This window comes from Peromyscus maniculatus, chromosome 2, assembly GCF_049852395.1.
Source record: "Peromyscus maniculatus bairdii isolate BWxNUB_F1_BW_parent chromosome 2, HU_Pman_BW_mat_3.1, whole genome shotgun sequence".
NCBI classification, from domain to species: Eukaryota; Metazoa; Chordata; class Mammalia; order Rodentia; family Cricetidae; genus Peromyscus; species Peromyscus maniculatus.
Window position 1 is genome coordinate 125,121,695 of NC_134853.1, and position 20,664 is coordinate 125,142,358.

The 20,664-nt window shown below is 41.3% G+C and overlaps 1 protein-coding gene across 8 annotated transcripts in view; it reads left to right on the forward strand.

Moving 5' to 3' along the window:
* Positions 1–20,664, forward strand: part of Dab1 (DAB adaptor protein 1) — a 1,137,674-nt gene that overhangs the window by 864,820 nt on the left and 252,190 nt on the right. For all 8 annotated transcript variants that reach the window (XM_042271518.2, XM_076564631.1, XM_076564630.1 and 5 more), the window contains one exon: positions 5,022–5,223. In XM_042271518.2, coding sequence (XP_042127452.1) covers positions 5,157–5,223 — 67 coding nt within the window. In that variant the 5' untranslated portion in view covers positions 5,022–5,156. The remainder of the gene's footprint in view (positions 1–5,021; positions 5,224–20,664) is intronic.

Sequence of the window (20,664 nt, forward strand, 5' to 3'; positions counted from 1 at the left end):
TCCCGAGAACTCTGACTCCCAGGACACCAGGGCTCCTTCCTTGCTGGTCTTGCAATGTGTCAGAAATAGTTTCAAAGTGCTTCGGCCTGTCACATTGCAGAAAGCAGAAGAACCTGATAAACGTGTTTGGCATTTACTTTTTAAATTTGGAACACCCTCCCCACTACCCAAGATGGAGTGTATGCCGTCCAACTTCAGATTCCCAAGTGACTTGATCTGTCTTTCCTGCCCAGTCCTACCATGGCTGGACTTTCGGTTCTCATGGAGCATAAAATGGAAGTACTGTGCTCCATTGTTTTGTCTCCCTCTCTTCCCATCTCTGTTGATTTCCAGCTGTGTAGAACAGTGTGCACATTCCACAAAGAACTGTTGTCTGAGAACGGTCACCCTCTGCCATATCACTTCAACCTGCCACCTGGTCACTGCACCACCCAGCCTATAGAAGTCATCATGACTCTGATAGCAGTCATCACTTTTGTCTGGCTGATTTGCCTGTCCGTTTTCAAAAAGACACCAGACGTAGGTCTTTCTTGCAACAACAACAACAAAAGGTGGCTTGCTTCCCAGACTGAGCTGGCCTTGTTGGGGGCCACTCTCTTTTACTTTCAAATCCCTCGTACCCTGTGGCGCAATTCTTAATTTACTGATGAGGAAACCAGGGTTGCTTGCCTGCGCCTTGCAAGCATTTGTTCCTTGTTGAAATGGCCCGTTTCATGTGCTTATAATTTGGACACCACCAAGGAAGATGCACTGCCATGCAAACCACAACACAATGATAGTTGGGTGCAATTCTCAATGCTGCACATATGAAGTCCTGATCCTGAACACCGTCTTCAGATGTCCAGGCACTCATTATCTTTTTTTTTTTTTTTTTTTAAGAAGGGAATATACCCTTCTTGGTATGTCATATAAGACTTGTATCAAGCTGCAGCAGTATTATTGTGATTTTTTTTCAGTTGAGGTGCAAATTATATAGCATAAAATTAACCATTGTGAAAGGTTTTTGTTACACTTATCACAGATACTTGCAAATACCAGCCATCATCCCTATCTAGTTCCAAGATACTTTCATCACCCCCCAAATGGACCTTGTTTCCATTAAGTAGTCTCTTTTACTACCAGATTCGTCCATAATAATCACTGACCTGCTTAGTTGGACTGACCTACCTTGACCATTTCCTTGAAATGAAATCGTACACTATGCAGCCTTCGTTGTCTGACTCCCTTCACTTGGCCTTTGTTTCCAAGGTTCCTCCATGTTAAAGCCCGTACCATTGTTGCCTTGTTCATTTTAACAACTTGGTAATAGTCCAGGAGACAGAAAGACCACATCACATGCTCCTTACTCATTCTTCCATGGTTGAGTAAGGAGAGGTGAAGGGGGTAAAATGTGCCTTGTGCTTTGTTCTATACCAGCTGTTCTCAACCCGTGGGTCGCGACCCCTTTGGGGTCGAACAGCCTTAGGAAGGTTGAGAACCCCTGTTCTCTACAAAGCCACTTATTCACCATGTCACCCTGGACTAGCTCCTCACCTGGCTGTGTCCCAGGTTTCTCATCTGCTAAATACAAATATATCTAACCTTTTACATTGATGAAATAAATGATTGAATAAGAGATGTCTGAAAAATTTGTAGCCATCTTACCACAGAACTCCATCCATGATGGGGAGAGAGAATATAAATCTGCATTATCGTATGTGTTTTAGCTTATGTTTGAGCTGTCGGAGTTACCCATACCTCCCTGTTTTGCTTTTTGAGACAGAGGACATCCGTCTCTTCTGCTTTGAGGTAGGGTGTGTTTGCCCCCCCTCCCCATCACGCCCCCAACATGGGATTTTACATTTCAGAAGCAGTCCACTAGACAGAATGTCTGTAGTGGAATGTTACATAATTCACATTTAGACTTGAAGAGCTCATTATAAAAAACCTGACACACTTCAGAAATATTAAATTACTGCAGATTGTGTGGAGCAAAGAAACATTATTGAAGCATTTCAAAATTCCAGGCTAGCCTGAATTTAACTGATAGGGTTTCTCAGCTTTTACTGGGGAAATGATTGGAGTTGTCACATGGTTTCTGGCCCCGAAGGACTTTAATCTCCTTAATTACAAAGAAATGAATTTCCTAAATAATTTGGAGTTACTTCACAGAATTCGCTCAACCTCTGGCTTTTGGGAAATTAAAGGGGATGGCAGGCCCTTGCTGTGTGCACTCTCCACACAGTTTCCCTATTGAAGTTTCCATTCAGAATGGCTCTGGTGTTTCCTGTCATTATTGATACAGGGAAGTACTTCAGAGATACACAAGTAATGCTCACAGCACTCAAACGTATCACGTTTTGCCAAACGAGTGACTCCAGATACCCAGGGGAAATGGAGAGGTGCTAGATGCTGGCCTTTGAAGTGGATGAAGAGAAAATAGTCCAAATTCTATCCATTTTCATATAGTAGCTTTTAAAATCTTTGAAATTGTATGAACCTATGTCTATAAGGTTTTTTGTTGTTATTTTGTTTTGTTTTGTTTTCCCTATATCTAGTGATTAGGTACCTACTGGATACAGGGCCAGCAGGATGGGAAGATCTGATATCCTACTCCTTCCTATATTTTGTTTATTCTCAGAAAACAGACTTAAGCTGTCCCAGTTTCTCATGGGCATGTGGTCTCATACCAGACACAAGGTCTTGGTCAAAGAACAAAAGATACTATGACCTGATATTCATGAAGTGCTTGCTAGCAGGGTGTACGTGGCCATCTTTCAGTCTTGTGTCAGGTGTGATCCCATGTAGTTCCACAGGAACTTCATTGATTTGGCAACATTAGCTTCATCATCTGGGTAAAGAAACAGGCAGGGGATACTCAGTGACTACCTCAGTGTCACAGAGCTGGAAGGCTCCTGAAACTCTGGACTTAGCCAGAAATGATGGTCTAGATGAAAGAGAGAGATTCCATTTTAATAGAGAACTCAGAACTTTTTCCAATTGCATTGTCCTTTTGAAGTGAGCCTCAAGTTGTTGGGTGAATGTCAAGGCAGACCCAACAACAGAGAACTGATGGAGCAGAAGCAAAAGGGAGGGGTGGGAAGAGGACCCCCAGTGAATGGCCTTCCTGCCCGACTTGAGCTTCCTCTCATTCATTAGATTATTAATTTCCAGTCTCTTTGTTATTTCATATGACAAGCCTTCTACCCATAAAATGATACTCATTTATTCACTTATGTATTTGTTGTACATGTGGTTGGGGGGTTCTTTCCACTGTGCATGTCCTTTTGACAAAAGCATGGTTCTTTGGGACCATGCAGAATGGGGCTAGTCCCATGTGCAGCTTTAATGACTTTTTATGCAAAGTAAACATTGCCCCTGTGTGGCCCAGCATGTCTGGCATTTATATCTACTTTGGTTCCGGTCATGCACATAATTGCTGTCCTCCACAAAACTGAGTCTTCTGCTGGGTCCCACTTCTTTGTGGACTAGTGGAAGGCTTTGATGATTTCTTCCTGGCCACTAGAGTTGCACGGCGTTTGATTACACACGGTCTATACTAGAGTCTAGCAATTATGTATTGCAATAAAATGATGGGTATTATGAGTATGTCATTATGTGACCAATAATTGTGATTCTACCGTCCCTGATGGGCTGTGTCTTTGGAAAGGAGCTGGCATGCAGATCATGCCACAAAGATAGTGAAGACATTCTCATTTTTTAATGTGTGGCTTCAGAAAGTCCATTCTACAGAGGCAATTATCTCTCTTCTTTACGTCACCTTAGGTCCTCTAATTCAAGTGCTTACATACAGAGATAGTGGCCTTTGAAAAAAAATAATTAGGTTATTTTAAAAAATCTAACCAGGTATCTTTGGATAAAGGTGGGCATTGCCTCACAATTAGGCTTTAATGTAATTTTATATGGCTTTCATATTAGGCCTTAGAGTTAAGCCATCTTTAATTGTCATGATTAACAGGGTTAGGTCATTAGTCTTTTTGAGCTGCAACTGGCATTCAAGGTTAGCACTCGTAGATTAAACAGTTCCAGTTCTGTGGAATGAGCTAAAAATTGGTTGCACTATTTCAAGAAGCATTTCTAGTAGGCGTTTGCTTAATATTATTGAAAGTGGATAACTAGTGAGATGTTTATTCTCAGTGGAGTCTCAGCTACAACTATCAGATAGGGGCTGGGAAAAAAACTATTGACAGAGGCAGTACATTTATTCAATTTAAATGCAATCCAAGGCGACAGTGCATGTGCAGCACTGAGGTCAGAGTATTGAGTGTATCTAGTAAGTGCATAGTAAATGCTAACTGTAATAGAGGTGTCCATGTTGTCCTGCTCATCATCACTTTCCTAACAGCATCTATTCTTCATAGTATTCGGTATTGTGCAATACAAGCTTAGGAGAGAAGGAATGAACAAAATGTGTGTCTCCCACCACCACGTCTTTTTCTTTCTTTCCCCCCATTAAATGCTTGTCTGCTCTTATAGCTAGGGGAAAAGCTGACATAAAAATTGGCTTGCTGCAAAGTTTCTCAGTCCCATTTGTCACCTCACCCTTGGAGCCCAATTGCATGTCAACTCTGTGTCCCCCCTGATGCCTGCCAGTGAGGGACAGACTACAGGTCACTCCCCTATGATCTGCCTTAGCTGCCCAGGCTCTGATCAAGCTTGGCTGATGGATGGGTGGCCCATTGTTGAAAATGTCTCCACAAGGGGCTGGTCAGGAAATATGTCTTTGTGATATTTTCTGGGTGGCATCTAGTGCTTGGCCATCGGGAACATGGGCAACAAAAAGCTGTGGTTTGCTGCTTTTGAAAATTAAGATTTTTAGCTTGCTAAACGGTTTTGCAAAGAATGTTCTCACTCTCATTTGTGGTATAAACCCCATCCATGTCTTCATGAACTCAGATGAATGAATTTGTGCACCAACACCAAGCTGATCTTGCTATTGTGTGTTTGCTGGTCCAGTTCCTCACATTTCCATTCAGCCCCAGAAGGATCCTGACTCTGAGTATTCTTGCTTTGATTTGCAGCTCTCCGAAAGAGTGAATGACATGCACAGCGCGGGGTGTCCTTTCTGAAGGGAGGAGCCTTTCTCTTGGAGAGGATCCTCGATGAGCCTGGCCAAGGCCCGGGGTCTGTGTGAAGAGGACTAAGGATTAAGTAGGATGTCAACTGAGACAGAACTTCAAGTAGCTGTGAAAACCAGCGCCAAGAAAGACTCCAGGAAGAAAGGTAGGGCTGACTTTGTGCCCTTTGTAAGGCTGCTTTGCTGTGTAGTGATAAAGTTAACTCTAGAATAATACAGAAACAGAGCGATGCAACAGGTGTTATTTTTATGGTGACTGTGCGCTCCTATTTTGATGGCTGTTATTCTCTGGTAAGTCCCAAGGTATTTTTGTAGTACACAGGCCTGGGTATGTCATCTAGCCATTTCTCCATCCAGATCAATCCCTTTTGTCCCCAGTTGCCAATTCTGTTCCCACTCCAGACTTTCTGCCTGTTGTGTTTGTCTTTTGCATATTGCCATGCTTCTCAAACTCTGACCACACCAGGATCCAAAGGGCTAATTAGGGCGGACCATGGAGTCCATCCCCAGTAAGTGCCTGGCATCTACAGACTACACTGCTAATGAGTTCCCAGGCTACGCTTGTCTGGAGGCCATACTGAGAACTACGGAGCCATCAACAGAAAGCCTGTTCTAGCTCATTGCTTTTCTTACACGGATCAGTGCCCATTGTCCAGGCTGAGTTTCCTGCAACCTCCTGTGAGAGGCTTTCCTTGCTCCCTGTTGGAATTGGCAGTTTGTGTGTTTTGCTTTGGTTGTGCTTTGGTACTGTCTCACTTTATCTAAAATGCCTTATGCTTTTGTGAGTCGTCTTGAGTAGCAACTCACAGAGCTAGATCCCATGTTCATGGTGGGAGTCCAGCTCTGACCTGCTCCCACCTTTTGAAGCGTTCTTAGGTGGAGGAGAGAGGAATTAAGAAATGATAGAGAGACCTAGCCAATGAGAAGAAAGACAGAAACACAGGATAGCTTTGGGAGGGCCTGGGTCAATACCCACCAGTCTCATCTTTTATTGAAAAGGGCTTTTTATAACATGCCAAGGGGAGAGGCAAAAGACCTCCCCCTTGCAAGATTAAAGCACACCGTACAGCCAAGTATAGAACTTTCCAAATACCTGGTAAACATGCCCATGGTCAAATCATCTCTTTATACAGCCCTGCTGGGTAAAGCAAGTCCAGATTCTCTGACTCTGAGTAAAGTCTCACTAGATAGCTTCTGTGGGCTCCCACAGTTCACCCCAGGACTCTCAGCACATGGAAAGTACTTGAGAGGAGGTGCACAGGTAACTGGTGATGAATATTGATATGTCCAGAGTCATTTACAAAGATAATTCTATCACCATGCATGTTTTGGGGGAGAATTGGTGCTATGGTTTTATGAATATGCCTTTTGTTAAGTATGTGCTCATGGTGTGTGTGTGTGTGTATGTGTGTGTGTGTGTGTGTGTGTGTGTGTGTGTGTGTGTGTGTTATGTGCATGTGCTCTATGTGTGAGTATGAGTGGGTGTGGTATATGTGTGTATTCCTGTGTGCATGTGTGTATATATGTGTTTGTGTTTGCATGGTATGTATTGGATGTGTGCATTTGTATATTGTACATGTGTGTATATATTTGTTATCTTCGTGGTTTCAGTTCCTCTCCCCCATCTTAGCTGCATGCAAGGGGATTAAAAGAGTTCTTTCAGGACTTGAAATCTGTGTGGATTTGCAAATCAGGATGCTTTTGGCTTCTCTGTGCAGGCAGTGATTTGTTGGAGACATCACTGTGCCTGCCTAATCATGTTTTGTGATGACATTTGTCTGGTACCCATGAAGCATAGGGCATAAATGGAATCCACACGAAGCTCCTGGACTGTCAGAACTCGAGGATGAACTATAAATTTTGCGTTTGATGTTTATTTGAAACACAAATATTTTGGAGACAGTCTATTTTATTGCCTGAAACTTCATGCAAACCTTGTTTTTTATGCCTCCCAGTCTAAGAATAATAGACAAAAAAAAATGGGCAAGGGTCTTGAGAGAGTGCTGTGTGGGGAGAAGATTGGGAAGTGTGTCCTAGAATTCAAATACTTTTGCAGTAGAAACTGACAAATTACATTTCTGCTTCAAAAGTAACCATTCCCCTAAACTTGTGCTCTTGAATGTTTATTTAATGCCTTAAAATTTTATCTTAAGATAATTTTTTTCTCTCAATTTTAATGTACAAAATTCAGGAGCATTCTGAAGAGAGGATTTTTAAGTTTTTCAGGACACTAAGGATTTTGACCAGGGTGGGAATGTGGTGGTGACCCTGTTACAGGCTCCTCATCTTCATCTCCTAAGAATCTACATCAACATCAAATATATTGGGGGAGCAACACCTGTTGCAGAGACCTTGGAGTCTGGGCAGGCAGGCAAGCCCAAGTTCTGACCTGAGACAGTTCAGTTCACACCACCCCCCCCACACACACACACACAGCCTATAAAGTTAAACATGACAGTATAAACTTAGTGGCTGACTATGTAGGGTCATTTAAAGAAGGCAATTATATCCATAGGCTAGAGTATATTAAATGTTCCACAGAAGTTGACAGTTCACGCTATCATTTTCTCCCTTTGCCTTTCCTCCTCATCCCATTTTCCTTCTTCTCCATCATCTTTCCACCACTGGACTTGACTTTTTTTTTTTAATTTCCTCACCCTGTATCTTGGATTAGTCAGCTTGAGCTACCCTTACAAATACCATAAATTGAATGGCTTAAAGCACAAATATATTTCTTACTGATGTATGTGTTAGAATATACATCTAAGAATAAGATGCCAATGATCTCTCTTGCCATGAAGGCTCTCTCTGCCTGGTTATGGATGACCACCTTCTCACTGTGTCACAGGGAACACAGAGCAATTCTCTGCCCTTCTCTGCCCTTCCCTGCCTCTCTTCTCCTTCCTTTCCTGCTCTCCCTCCCCCCCTCACCCTGCCTTTTCTCCTTTCCCTCCTCCTTCTATTGTTATTCCTATCATGAAGGTCCCACCATCATTTCAGCTAGCACTTTTATCTGTCTATCCATCCACCTATTCACCCAAAATCCCATAATACTTGGGTTTAAAGCTTCCTTATATGGATTTTGATGGTGCATGAGTATTCAGTTAATAACAGATAATGCTTCATTTTCTTCCTCCCTTCTTTTCCTTATCATACCATAGGTTTTTCTTACCGAATTTTGAATAGCAAGGGAGCTTTTAACACATGTTACTGATTTGTCCTAGAGAATGCTTTTACAGTTACTTTTACTTGTGCAATAGTGATAAGCACTCATTATTCTAGGTACATCTGTGACAAAAGTACCATAAAGGCACATGAATACATTAAAAATAGAAGATGAGTGTGTAGTAACAATATTCATTCATTACTTCTAAGGATTTGATAATAAAATAAGTATTTTGTTAAATAGATGCTGCTACCTTGGTCATAATAAATAACTTTCATGGGATAATTTATATATTAATCTTGAGTCTTGAACACACTAATATTATATTCTTTAACTGCTTTTTGGAGTTTGATGGAGCCAACATATAATCTGAAAATAAAGTCCTCAAGTACTTATTTTTCCTGTCATATTGCTTTGGCTGAGTCTGTCAATATACTATTTAACAATAATAACTAACTACCCTTTCTTTGGGATTAATGAAAACTATTTAAAATTATATTTAAGTATAACACTTTTACTAAAGGTTCGTTATTAGTATTTTTTTATGTATTTTTTAAGGAACTTGGATCTTAATTTGTTTCTGTACTTGCTTCAGTGGTTGTGTGTATTTTCCTTTTATTGCTGTAGAAATCACCAGTAGATTTTCTAACCTTCAATTCCCGGATCCACTTAACTTCGTCACAATGTAGTATTTTCTCTAACTTGTGGGGTATAGTTTCTTAAATAAACTTTTTTCTTAATGCAACTTTTTTTGTACTGATTCATAGCTTGTATTACTCAGTTATATCCTCACGTATAGATGCTGACAGAAAGAAAACATGAATAATATTTAGTCCACTTTCTATAAAAATAATTTCTAGTTATTTAACTTTTTAAAAGTTATATGCAATTGTTATAGAAACTAGAAGAGAGAAAGAAATCATGCATCCCACTAACCCCAAATTCAGTATTATTAACATTCTAAAAGATTTCATTTTGTATCGATGTACTTGGGTAATACATGGCTGATATTATACAATCCGTGCAATTTTACATCTTAATTTGTTATTTGCCATTAATATCCAAAATTATTACATGATTTTACAAAATAAAAGAGGTTTTTTTATTTTTTATTTTTGTTTTGGGTTTTTTCCCCCCAAGGCGAGATTTAGATGGATCCTAGGAAAGATATTTTATTTCTTGGAAATGAATACCTTGCATCATGAAAGCTAAGAGGCCCTGTCCAGTTTATTAGGAGCCTGTTGCCCTGTCCCTTTAACTTAGACTGTGAAAGCAAGCCAGGCAGTTTCAGACTCAAGCACAGGGCATATTTCTTCAAGGAATGAGTTTCTAGACAGGCTGTGTATGAGACATAGCAAGAGTCTTCAGCATGCAAATGAGGTATAAAACAGTGAGAAATAAAGTTGTTTTCTTTATTTCATTGTTATTAGATTATGTCATAGCACACACAAATTGTCAAACAGTGCCCATCCCAGGAGTAGAATTGGATGGAAGACCAGAGAAGGAAATCTGTATTTTCAGGTGTGCCAGGCTCTTTATTTTAGGCCACCAAGCTTCCAAATCATGACTCAGAGACTTCTTATTAGTTGTGAATGTTCTGCCTAGCTTAGGCACATTTCTGGCTAGCACTTTTAACTTATATTAACCTGTTTCTCTTTATCTACCTTTTGCCTCAGAACTTTTTACTTTTCTTTCTGTATATATTACATTCACTGCTTCTCGTGGCTGGCTGGCCCCAGGTCTCCCTCATTCTCTCCTCCTTCTCTCATTCATCACTCGAGCCTAGCTTCTTCCTCCTATTTATTCTCTTTGCCTACCAGCCCCACTATCCCTCTCCTGCCTAGCTATTGGCCATTCAGCTTTTTCTTAAACCAGTCAGGTTCCTTAGGCAGGCACGGCGAAACAAATGCAACACATCTTTACCTAATTAAACACATGTCCTTACATGTTAAACAAATGCAGCATAAACAAACGTAACACATCTTTACCCAGTTAAAGTGATATTCCACAGCAGAAATAAATGTAACACATCTTTACATAGTTAAATATTCCACAATATTCAGGTTCCTTGCTTGCCATCAAAAGGAGAGTCAATTGACTCAATTCCTGCTACTTGCAGCCACAGTATTGGGGTGCCCAGTGGAAGGCTGTTGTGGAAGGAGGGGTCCTTTGACTAGCAGACAAGTGGTTCTGGGGTCAGACCTGGGTTCTACCACCACCTGGCACCTGAGTGTGTAGAAAGAAGCACCACCTTGGGTTCTAGAAAGTACTTGTTTTATTCCAACTCCTCTCCTTAACTGCTGTGTAATTAGAGAGGATGATGGAGCTTCTTCAAACCTGATTTTACTTATCTTTAAAAGGCTCATGTGTGCACTGTCAGGAGGGATAGATATTTGGGAGTTGCTGTGGTTGTGGCCTAGCAATTGTAACTTTTCCCTCTTTGTCTTTCTGGGGTCACAATCCATCGTTGTCTCCTTTTTAAAGAAACATTTGCAAATTTATCATTCTGTCCTTGTATTTGTGTTAGAGGTATGTACCAGGGCTAGCAGTTAACAACATCAATGATGAAGACCCAACTTATTTCCAGTAGGATTTTTGGCTCAAAGCCCCAAGAGGATCCAGGTGGCAGAGGTCTGTCTCTACATTAGGCTCATCAAAATGGATTAGAATCCTGGCCAGTTTATGTTGAGGGATGATTTTGGTAAGGCTATAGTCAGGGTCCTTACTAGTCAGATACACTTAGGAAATAGCCTGCTAGTATTGGCTGAGCACTTAGTGATTTCTATAATGACATCATATTCCTTAGGCTGTTGCAACTATAGAACACAGAAGGGAATGTGTTCAAATGACTCTTCAAAGATTTTCATCTATTGTTACTTCTGTGTGCTGCTCCTGGCCTAGGTGGTGAGGTCCATAGCCTGTGGCCCACTGAGACACATCCTCAGACCACTACCCTCTAATATAGAAGCCTTCAGTTTCCCCATCTACCAAATGGATATAGAAATTGTAGCTCCTTGCCCAAGTCTGAAACATCTAAAGACATCATGTCATCCTGTTCTTCACAGATGTTTATCCAGCTGCAGCCATGAGTGCAACCTCTCCTTGATGCCCTGGGAAGAGAGAAATACCCCAGGAAGAGAGGCTGACTTTCATTAGTCCATGTGATAGCAAGGGGTTCTAGCTGAGGAAGGCATTCTGACTTCTGTAGAGCTTGTCTCTCCCTGAAGAGATAGATTTTCTACTTTCCTACTGTTGTTCATTTTCAATTCATTACTGTTCATAAAATTTAAAAAAATTACTTTTATTCCAAGTTGAATCCCAACACTAGACCATAGATTGCTGCATGTTTGATATCAACCTGGTCCACATGGAATCTTCCATGCCAACCAGAGCTGTAGAGCAAGACCCTGTCTATCATAAAAATAAAAATAAAAATAAGTGGAACAATGTCTTAAATGCCTATGTATATCTACATATGATTAAATTCTCTAGAAGTTGAGACTCCTAAAATGGTATGAGGTGTTAATAGCTGGAGCAGGCAAAGCCTGGCTCTCACAGATGAGATCTTGAGAGAAGGCGCTGCCTGCAGTCATTCAGTGGGTCAGATAAGTTATGATAGTGATTGCTAATTGTCAACTTGATAGACTCCAGAGTCATCTGCGAACTGAGCCTCATTAGTTGAGGTGAGAATCTACCCACTATGGGTGGCTCCATTTCCTAGGTAGGGGATCTCGGACTATATGAGTAGAAAATGTGAGCTTAGCACTAGTGTGCATGCATTCATTGCTGTCTTCTGACTGTAGATGCAGTATTATCAGCTGCTTTAATCTCCTGTTGCTTTGACTTCCCACTCCGATGGAGTAGACCTTGATCTGTGAGCTAAGACAAACCCTTGCTCCTTTAAGTTGCTTTTATCAGGGTGTTACAGCAATAAAAAGAAATTGACACATGAGCCAAGAATAGAACCTAGGAATGTCTCCTTGGCTGGAACACCTCCATCTCAACAGATTCCAAACAACTTGTAGTTTTAGCATTAGTCCCTAATGCTGCCTCTCTGTCTCTCTGTGTTTTTCCTCCTCTTACTTGGAGTGAAGATCTCTAGGAGGAGTTGGTGCTCTTCTTGCATGATAGCCATTCAGACAAGTTCTCCCTAATGAGCCCAACTCTTAAGTCACCCCTTTGAGTATATAATAGTATCATGTAAATCAGGAGACTCTTTTCAGGTCATGTGGATTGTTGCAGTCATGACAATGTACACATTCTTTGGGGTTTCCCTGTGGCTCAGTGCTAGGAGACAAGGGGTGTGAAACATTGCCATAGGGGACAGGGGCATGAACACTGGATTCAGGTAAGTCTATGGTGCTGTTCTGTCTTGGCAGGGCTTTGTTTTGTTTTTATCATAGCGAACTAATTGTTCTCTACTGGCTTTGAGACTTACAAGCTTTAAATGCCTCAAATCCAGGACTTTGTTATGACATAAATCTCCCTAAGGTTGGTCAGTAAAGCTCATGTACAGGGCTTAGAGAAAGTAGTAAGGGTTCAGGCCAAGCAGTCTTTACCCTGGTGAGCACATCATACGCCACAAAGTGGGGAGAGACCTCTGTGTTATCTGTGCTCATTGGTGCTGACTTTGTTACAGGATGCTGCACTTAGTGTAGTCATTCCCTAAAGGCAAACTCATCTGCAGAGGCTGACTGGGTGCTCTAGTTTAAGACCTCATTCTAACTAGTTCTCTTATAAGAAGTCAGGATTTCCTCAGATGTCCGTTTGTCCCTCCAGCAGCATGGCCCATAGAGCAGCACATCAAACCCTTTAATGTGTCCCTGCTCCTTTCCTTTACGACTCCATAGCCAAGCCACAGTGACCTCCAGGCCCTAGGATGTGCCTCCATGACTTTAATGGAGATTGTACCCCCGCTTGGACCATCTCTGTCATCCTGGTTGCTTGTTACTCACGGTCACACTCTAGCATGCAGAAACCATTGCACTGGGCCATTATCCTTAACCTTTGAAGCCTCTTAGCATCCTTAGTTAATTAATCACTATTATCAGACTATGTGACAAGTTGCATGTCTTCCTAAGCCATTAATTCTTTATCTCCTAACTATCCCATTCCTAAAGATACTTGGAGCTAGCTTTTATCTCTCATCTGGAATGTTCTGTAGCCTCCTAAGTAGCCCTGAGATTTCCTGTATTAGACATCTCCAACCTTGTGTTGATTTGATTGGGAGATTTGATCAGGTCACAGTCTGCTTAAAATCTGTAGTGAGAGAGGCTCCTCATTCCTCAGCTTATCTTAACCTCTAAAAAGCCCCATGTCCTCGCCCTTCCTTATCTTTCCAGGTTCATCTCCTTCCACTCTTCATAATTGTAGTCCATTCCCTGGCTCGAGAGTGAATTTCAACTCACTCCACTGTGTTGTTTCTGCTTTGGGAGATTTGCGTGCGTCTTTTCCTCTCTGAGGAGCAAATTCTTCTTTATTCCTTTCAAAGCTAACTCCATGCATCTGGTTTCAGGCTAGATGTTATTCTCCCCTGGAAATATTTAGTGACCCATTCAGTGACCCATTACTCTTCTCCTATACCATCCTGGGACTCTCAAAGCACCCCTTAGTAATAATCATAATATGTTATTTTAAGCTATAGTTTTCCTTCTCTTTTCACTCCCGAGGCTCGGAGTTCTGTAGGAGGAGGGACTGTTCAGCTACTGAGCACTGAAGTGTCAGGTAATAGGGATGCAACAGCATTTATGGCGTCTATAAGGGAGGAATGAATTCAGAACCATAGGGCTCATGTGTCCCCCAGGTTTGGCTAGGTCCCACAGTACCCAGACCCACTCAGGTCCTCACGTTGGCCGCAATTCTTCAGTCATCTTTCGACTACTTCTCAGTCTCTACTATTAGCTGTGGGTTTCTCACACAGCACATGGCACAGGTTCAGTAAATGCTTAGTAAATTTTGATAAAGTATGCAGGGGAAGGATTTACATGAGGAGAAAGAAAAATAAAACAAGAGCAATACAAACATCTCTCATGAGAACTTGGCCCCCTGACGTTCTTGTTATGTGGCATTCAAAATTCTTGCCATTCCAAGAGCAGCTTCTCCTGTCTGGATGTGTGTCCAATCATGTCTGGTGCCGTAATTTAGCATGATGTGGGCCATATTGGTTGTAAGAGCTATACGATTTGCCGTATTAGTTCATCCCACTGCTTCATTAAGCTCAGTGTGCTGCCTCTGGCAGTGGCTGGGCCTGAATTTTGATGTTTGGAAGAACAAAGCCCTTCACATTCGCCCTTTAAGTCCTGGGGAGCGCTGAGTCAGGTTAAGTGTATGCGCCTTCTCAGAGCTGGAGAGTCTGTGCTTTGCACAGAATCAACAAATGGCCCAGAGCATGGGGTTTCGTTATTTCTGTGAGTTTGTTGAGCAGATGTTGTCCAGGTGTGCTGAGATTTCAGAAATCTCTTCTTCTACAACACATCTTGTCACTTGGTCAAAGGACACCTACTGCAATCCTAAGTTTGTCTATATAGCTTGCCAGGAGAGCACCAAGTAGGTCAAAGGTGGTGGTGGTGGGGGGATGTCAGTGAAAGGGAACTGATGCCTGTTGGTAATGTGGCTATGTTTTCTCCATTTATACTTGAAAAGAGCCTGTACCCTCACATTCCCATCTTAAGAGAGGCAGCTAAACTTCAGAGAGACGAACTTCTTACCTGAGCCCATGCAACTTATAAACAGATAGAACTACATGCACCTCAGTCTAATAGACCCCTGGGGTCTGTCCACGTGCTAAGATGGGACTGAACTGTTCTCTGGAGGATAATTTGTCCTCTTACTGAAAGCAAGCACAAGGAAGGCACTTTCCTACAGTTTCCCGTGTTATCTTATACTAAGGCAGCCTCAGCCTTGGCATAAGCAAAGAATAATGGCTGTGCCATATGGTGCAGTTAGACACTGAAGCAACTTATCTTTAGCCAAAGGATGGCTGACCCATGCAAGGCTTCACATAATTGACAAGGTCAACATTGTCATAGTGTGAAGAAGATCACTTCCTCTTTATTTTACAGACGTGAAAAGGTAAAGAATAGGTAAACTTGAAAGACTTTTACTGCAGAAGTTGAAATGTACTTTATGTTAAGAGAAAGCATTGTTTCTAGAATTTAACTTCAGACAAGCACTCCAAAAACTGGAGACCAGGGAATTATGCAAGTTTTCCAAATTTGTGAATGCTATCAGCCAAGTTAATCTCCCAGTGGGTATTCATCTCTGTTCCAAAAGAGATAATGAAGATATTAGTGATGAGTATAACTAATACATGTCAGTGGTTATAGACATCAGGCTAGGCACTAAAACCATAGATATGAATTTTGCTCAGAATACCCCTTACAGGTAGCTGGGTTTATTTGTTATTGTTGTTGCTGTTTTTTTTTTTTTTTTAACAATCTCAGAGGTAGCAATGGAGGTTAGAGAGGTAAGACATCATCAACTCAAGAGGTCAAAGCCCAGTCCTGGACCCACCCTGCAATTCTGCTGCCCTCATCAACACAGCACTGCTGCATGGGCTCTGAGATCATCTCTCACATTCTGACGCACCCAGCTGCCTGGCTCTCCTTGAACATGCATAAGCTTGCATCCTCTTTCCTCTCAATCTGGATGGAGTTCTCTTGTCCCCTTTCCGTCTGCCTTTGCCTACCTGATCTTTTGAGACAGACCTCGTTTTACATTGCCATGAAGCTCTCCAGTGTGTTTCTTCACTGATGGCAGTAAGCCTTCCTTGCTCTGTGACTCTCTAGACTCCTTCTTTGGTTAGATCACACCCACACACCTTCCTGTCCTGCTAGATTATGTGTTAAGACAGGATTTGATGGCCTGTACTTTGTCTTCTGAGTGATTATATCTCCTTAATGCTAAGAGGATGAGACTCAAAGTTATCACAGGAAGAAATGGGAGACAGCATTAACAATGTGGCTAATTTTTATCTTCACAAGGAGAGCTGGAGAGATGGCTCTGTGGTTAAGCATACTTTCTGTTCTTTCAGAAAAGCCAGGTTCCATTCCTATCACACAAATGGTGGCTCACAACCCTAACTCCAGCTGTTGTAGGGGATCCACTGCCACCTTCTGGCCTCCACAGGCACCAGGTATGCATGTGGCACACATACATACTTTTAGGAAAGCATCCATACATATAACATAAAAATGTAAAAGGAAATCTCACCTTTAAAAAGCTTCAAAAGAGAGTTGTAGGTTTCATAGCATTATTTTCCAGATGAGGAAGCCTATGCTTCTAAACTGAGGATGTGTTCGAGGTCACCCAACATGTACCTGGAAAGCAGTCATCTTAAAGTTGGGTCTAGAGGATTCAATGCACGGTATTTATACGCTATACCATTTAGAAGTCACTTAGCTCCCAGCAGCGAGTACTGAATAAAGCCTCAGCAAAAGCTCAGGCCTACTCCCTGCTGCAAAGCAGTAACTTTAGATTCTGTTTACCTTTATAAAGAACCTATTTGTCATCATGGATTTCTTCCTTCCAATTTGGGAGTACCATCATTTGAGTCTTTTACCCCCTTCAGTTGGTCATACTGCTCTAGGAAGAACTTGCATACTAATTGTTAAATCAGAGGCGAGAAAAGCCACGCAGGAACTCACATTGGACGGAGCCCAGCAGATGATGAATAGCAGACCTGAATCTTATCATGTATTTCAGGATGATGTACGGTACTGTTGGAAACTGCCTTTGACAAATGTGCATGGGAAGGGGAATTATCTCCCAACAATGAAAAATGTTCTTATTATGTGATCCTAAAAAGGATCAGGACCCCTATCATTGGGAAGATGATCATCCCTATATCCCTTATTAACAGCAGTACAGACTGTGTGTTAAAGACATTGGGCATTGTACTGAGGTGGTGATGGATAACATGAGTGTTGAAATGGGGTTGGATTTAAAAAAGGCAGCTTGATGCGTGATGGCAGGTCCAAAGCATGCAACTCACTAAGGTCTCTTTTAGCCCTTGCTTCGCGAGGATCTGTGAGATTTGTTCTACTGTTTCAGTTGGTATCTGATGGCTTTTATTAAGGTCAGTGCTGTGCTTTACTGGTAGAAAGTACATGAAATAGGCTGGTAAGAAATAAAACTATTTGCAGGAAGAAGACAAATGTGCAAATCATTTTGAATGTTTATTTCAATTTTATTTTCACAATTTGTACCCCTTTGTTGAACCTGTAAAAGTCATAGAGATTCGGCAACCCTGGCCCACGGCCAGAAGCTAGACGTTGTGATTTGAGCCTGAGCAGTTGGCATTCCTCCCATGTTTTGTTGACCATAGTGTCTTCTAGAGAAGAACCTCCTGGGATTCAGAATCATGGGTTATGGAACAGATGAGTATGTGTAGAGAGTGGAAGGGACCCTAATTCAGCTATTTACCCAGAGCAGGGCTGTCCAACTTTTTGAAATCATGACATAATATTGCCACCCACAAATTGCCATCTACTACATTCATAGTTGTCCTGGAACACATGGGCCCTACAGGCATCAGGTTGGGTACATCTGGAAGAGGTGATCCAGAAAGATCAGTTGATTCAAGAATTGCAGACATTGACTCTGTTAAAGGCAAGGGCTACATGAGGTCTTTAACTCCTCTATCCTCCCTCTATCCTTTTGTTTCCTTCCATTCTTTTCACTTGTTTCCCATGCCCATTTTTGTTGTTGTTTTTTAAGCCTGGTAGAATGATGGCCACAGAAGATTGTGAGCAGATCTTGGACTCAAGGATCTTAAAGATGTGCTATGTAAGGTGCAAAACTGTGAGGCGGTTGTAGTTACTTACAGTTGGCTGAAATCACATAGCAGAAGGAACCAATAATCCAAGGGCTTCCCAGGGGTTAGGAGATTTATGTAAAGGTCCTTGGGGTTTAGAGTGCTGTTAGGCAATGCTTTGTGAAATGCTTGCTGTTCCACAGACATTGTCCACCCATTACTTTTTACAGCCTTTATGTGGCCACCTGTAAACAGTAAAGCACACCTTTTCCCCAGAGACAGAAAGACCAGCAGATCAGACATCTCCTCAAAAAGTAACTGTTCTCTTTCCTTCAGCATAATATGCCTTGAAGTTAGTATATTTTATACATCTAGTATTATGCACGGGGCCTGGTACACAGTATACATTCATTACACATCTGTTGAACAATAGACTAGCCTTCACTATATAGGCAATTCTTTGGCCTTTGGCTTATATTTTCCCAGAATCAGTCATTTATATTCCATTAGTTTTTCTTTAATGTTTAAAATAATGATTGTTGTGGTTTCCCCTCCTGTTCTCAAAGCCATTGATTACAAATAGATTTTGTATAATTTACCAATGCAGATCAATGTTAATGGCTGCCTCAAGTGTTCTGGGGAGAGTCTGTAGCCCCCACCTTTCTTTCCTTGTGCACAGTTAACACTCAAGTGTATTTCCTTCGGATGCTTTTTCCTGTACGTGCATATGTGCACAGATTCATGTAAATGTGCAATCAAATCCCGCTGTGTGTTATTCTTCACTAAACTTCCTCAGGTAAGCTATTCCCCTATAATTAAAAAATATGATTATTATTTTTAAACATAGTAAGTGATGTAATTTTCTTTAATATATATATATATATATATATATATATATATATATATATATATATATTGCACAAAAAGACCATCCTTACCTTTGTACCAATGTCGCCATTTTTCACTGGTCCATATTGAGATTTGCTGAACATTCCTCCAGGTGTGTGGTATGTGGAACTGTTTTTATTAGTTGATAGTTCACGTCTCTTTGTATCCTTGAGTTGATTCAGTGAGGACTGTGTGTTGTGGCTGGGAGGCTTTAACTGGTTTTCCTTCAAGGAGAAGAAAACATCTGTGGGCTAGGTGCTCCTTAGCTGGACCCACTACTCTAGGAGGGTGCTGGCATTAAGATTCACCAGTGGATGCCTGGGAGATGGAGTGCTTTATGCAGTTCAAATCTTCTAACCCCAGCTTATCAACTTTAATGTGCTGTCTTCGTGCCTTGATTTTTTGGTTCATCTATTTTAATGTGATGAAATGTAAAAATTGAGCTTACTTTTGTTTCCTTACAATGTCTTTAGGGGGTTTTAGCTGATAACCTATCCTTCGCCTCTCAGGGATTCGAATTTTAAACACCCAAAAATACATTTTCTTGATATCTGTCATCAAGTGATTAGTGCAACTATTTAGTTCTGGTCTTCTTTCCTATTCTTAGTAGATTTATTTTCTCTTCTTAGAATTCTACTCTCACCCTCTCTGTCTGGGAGACTGGAGATGTCATTTAAACATTGCTTATTAGGATTCCATTATTTGCCTCATATACAGTCAGCTAAATCAAAAAGTCAGACAGTGTTTTTAAATTGCAAATTTAAATGACAATTTATAGACCAGGTCTACTGGAAATTTTCTGTCCTTGGTATCCATCAGTGCCTATGGGTGTATAGTTTTATATTCTCCCTCCCTCTCTCCCTCCTTCACCCCTCTCTCTGTGCATGCATATTACACCAGAAAGATCAGAACTGCTTTAAATGAAACAAAACCTAGATCTCAGTTGGAAGGAACTGTGGACAAACACCCAATCCCAAGCCTCACTTAATTGTTAGTCCCCTCTTCCTACACCTCTCTTCCCCTTGCTTATGCCCTAGAGAAGAAACTTGCATTAGTCACTTTACTTGAAAGTGTTTTAAAGCCATGGATTAGATTCATAAGAAAAAAAATATCCAGGAAGTGCCAGGAAAGTACCAGTTTTCAGTATCTTGGTTAGTCTTCACAAAAATACAATGTGGCACTCATACCATGTTTGCTATTTATTAAATGTTTATTATGCACCGGACTCTATTCTATAGGTTTCTCCCCTTAACTCAGGTAACACAATCATTTTGGTTGTTTTTATAAAAGGGGTTGAAATTCATGGGAGGTGACAGTCAATTATTGAGAGCTGAAGGTCAAGGAGGGTAGAGCTTTTGCTTTTGCCTTAAAACACCGTTGACCACAGCAGCTTGTTTTCATTTGCAGGGGGAGGATTTGGGGTCTGTGTGGTTTCTCTGTTTCATAAAAATGACAAGCTGAAAAGTCTTCTCACTATGCCTTGCTGAGTTTTAATTTTTAGCAGATTGGGTTAGAAGAGGCAGCTTTAAACCTTGAAATCATCTTCATTTATCGGTCCATTTTCTCTGGGATCAGAGTAGATTGGCAAAGCATTATTATGATCTTCCATTTCAGAGCTGAAGGATTATCCATTGCGATGGGTGAAATCATCTTTGAAATCCTTCTGAAGCTGGTTGCAGAGGTTGGTCCATTTCAGAAAATGCCTGTGGTACCAGGACCTTTAGAAATGAAAATTAATGGGATAAAGTTTGCATCTTGAAGACCTGCATTTAAAGGGCG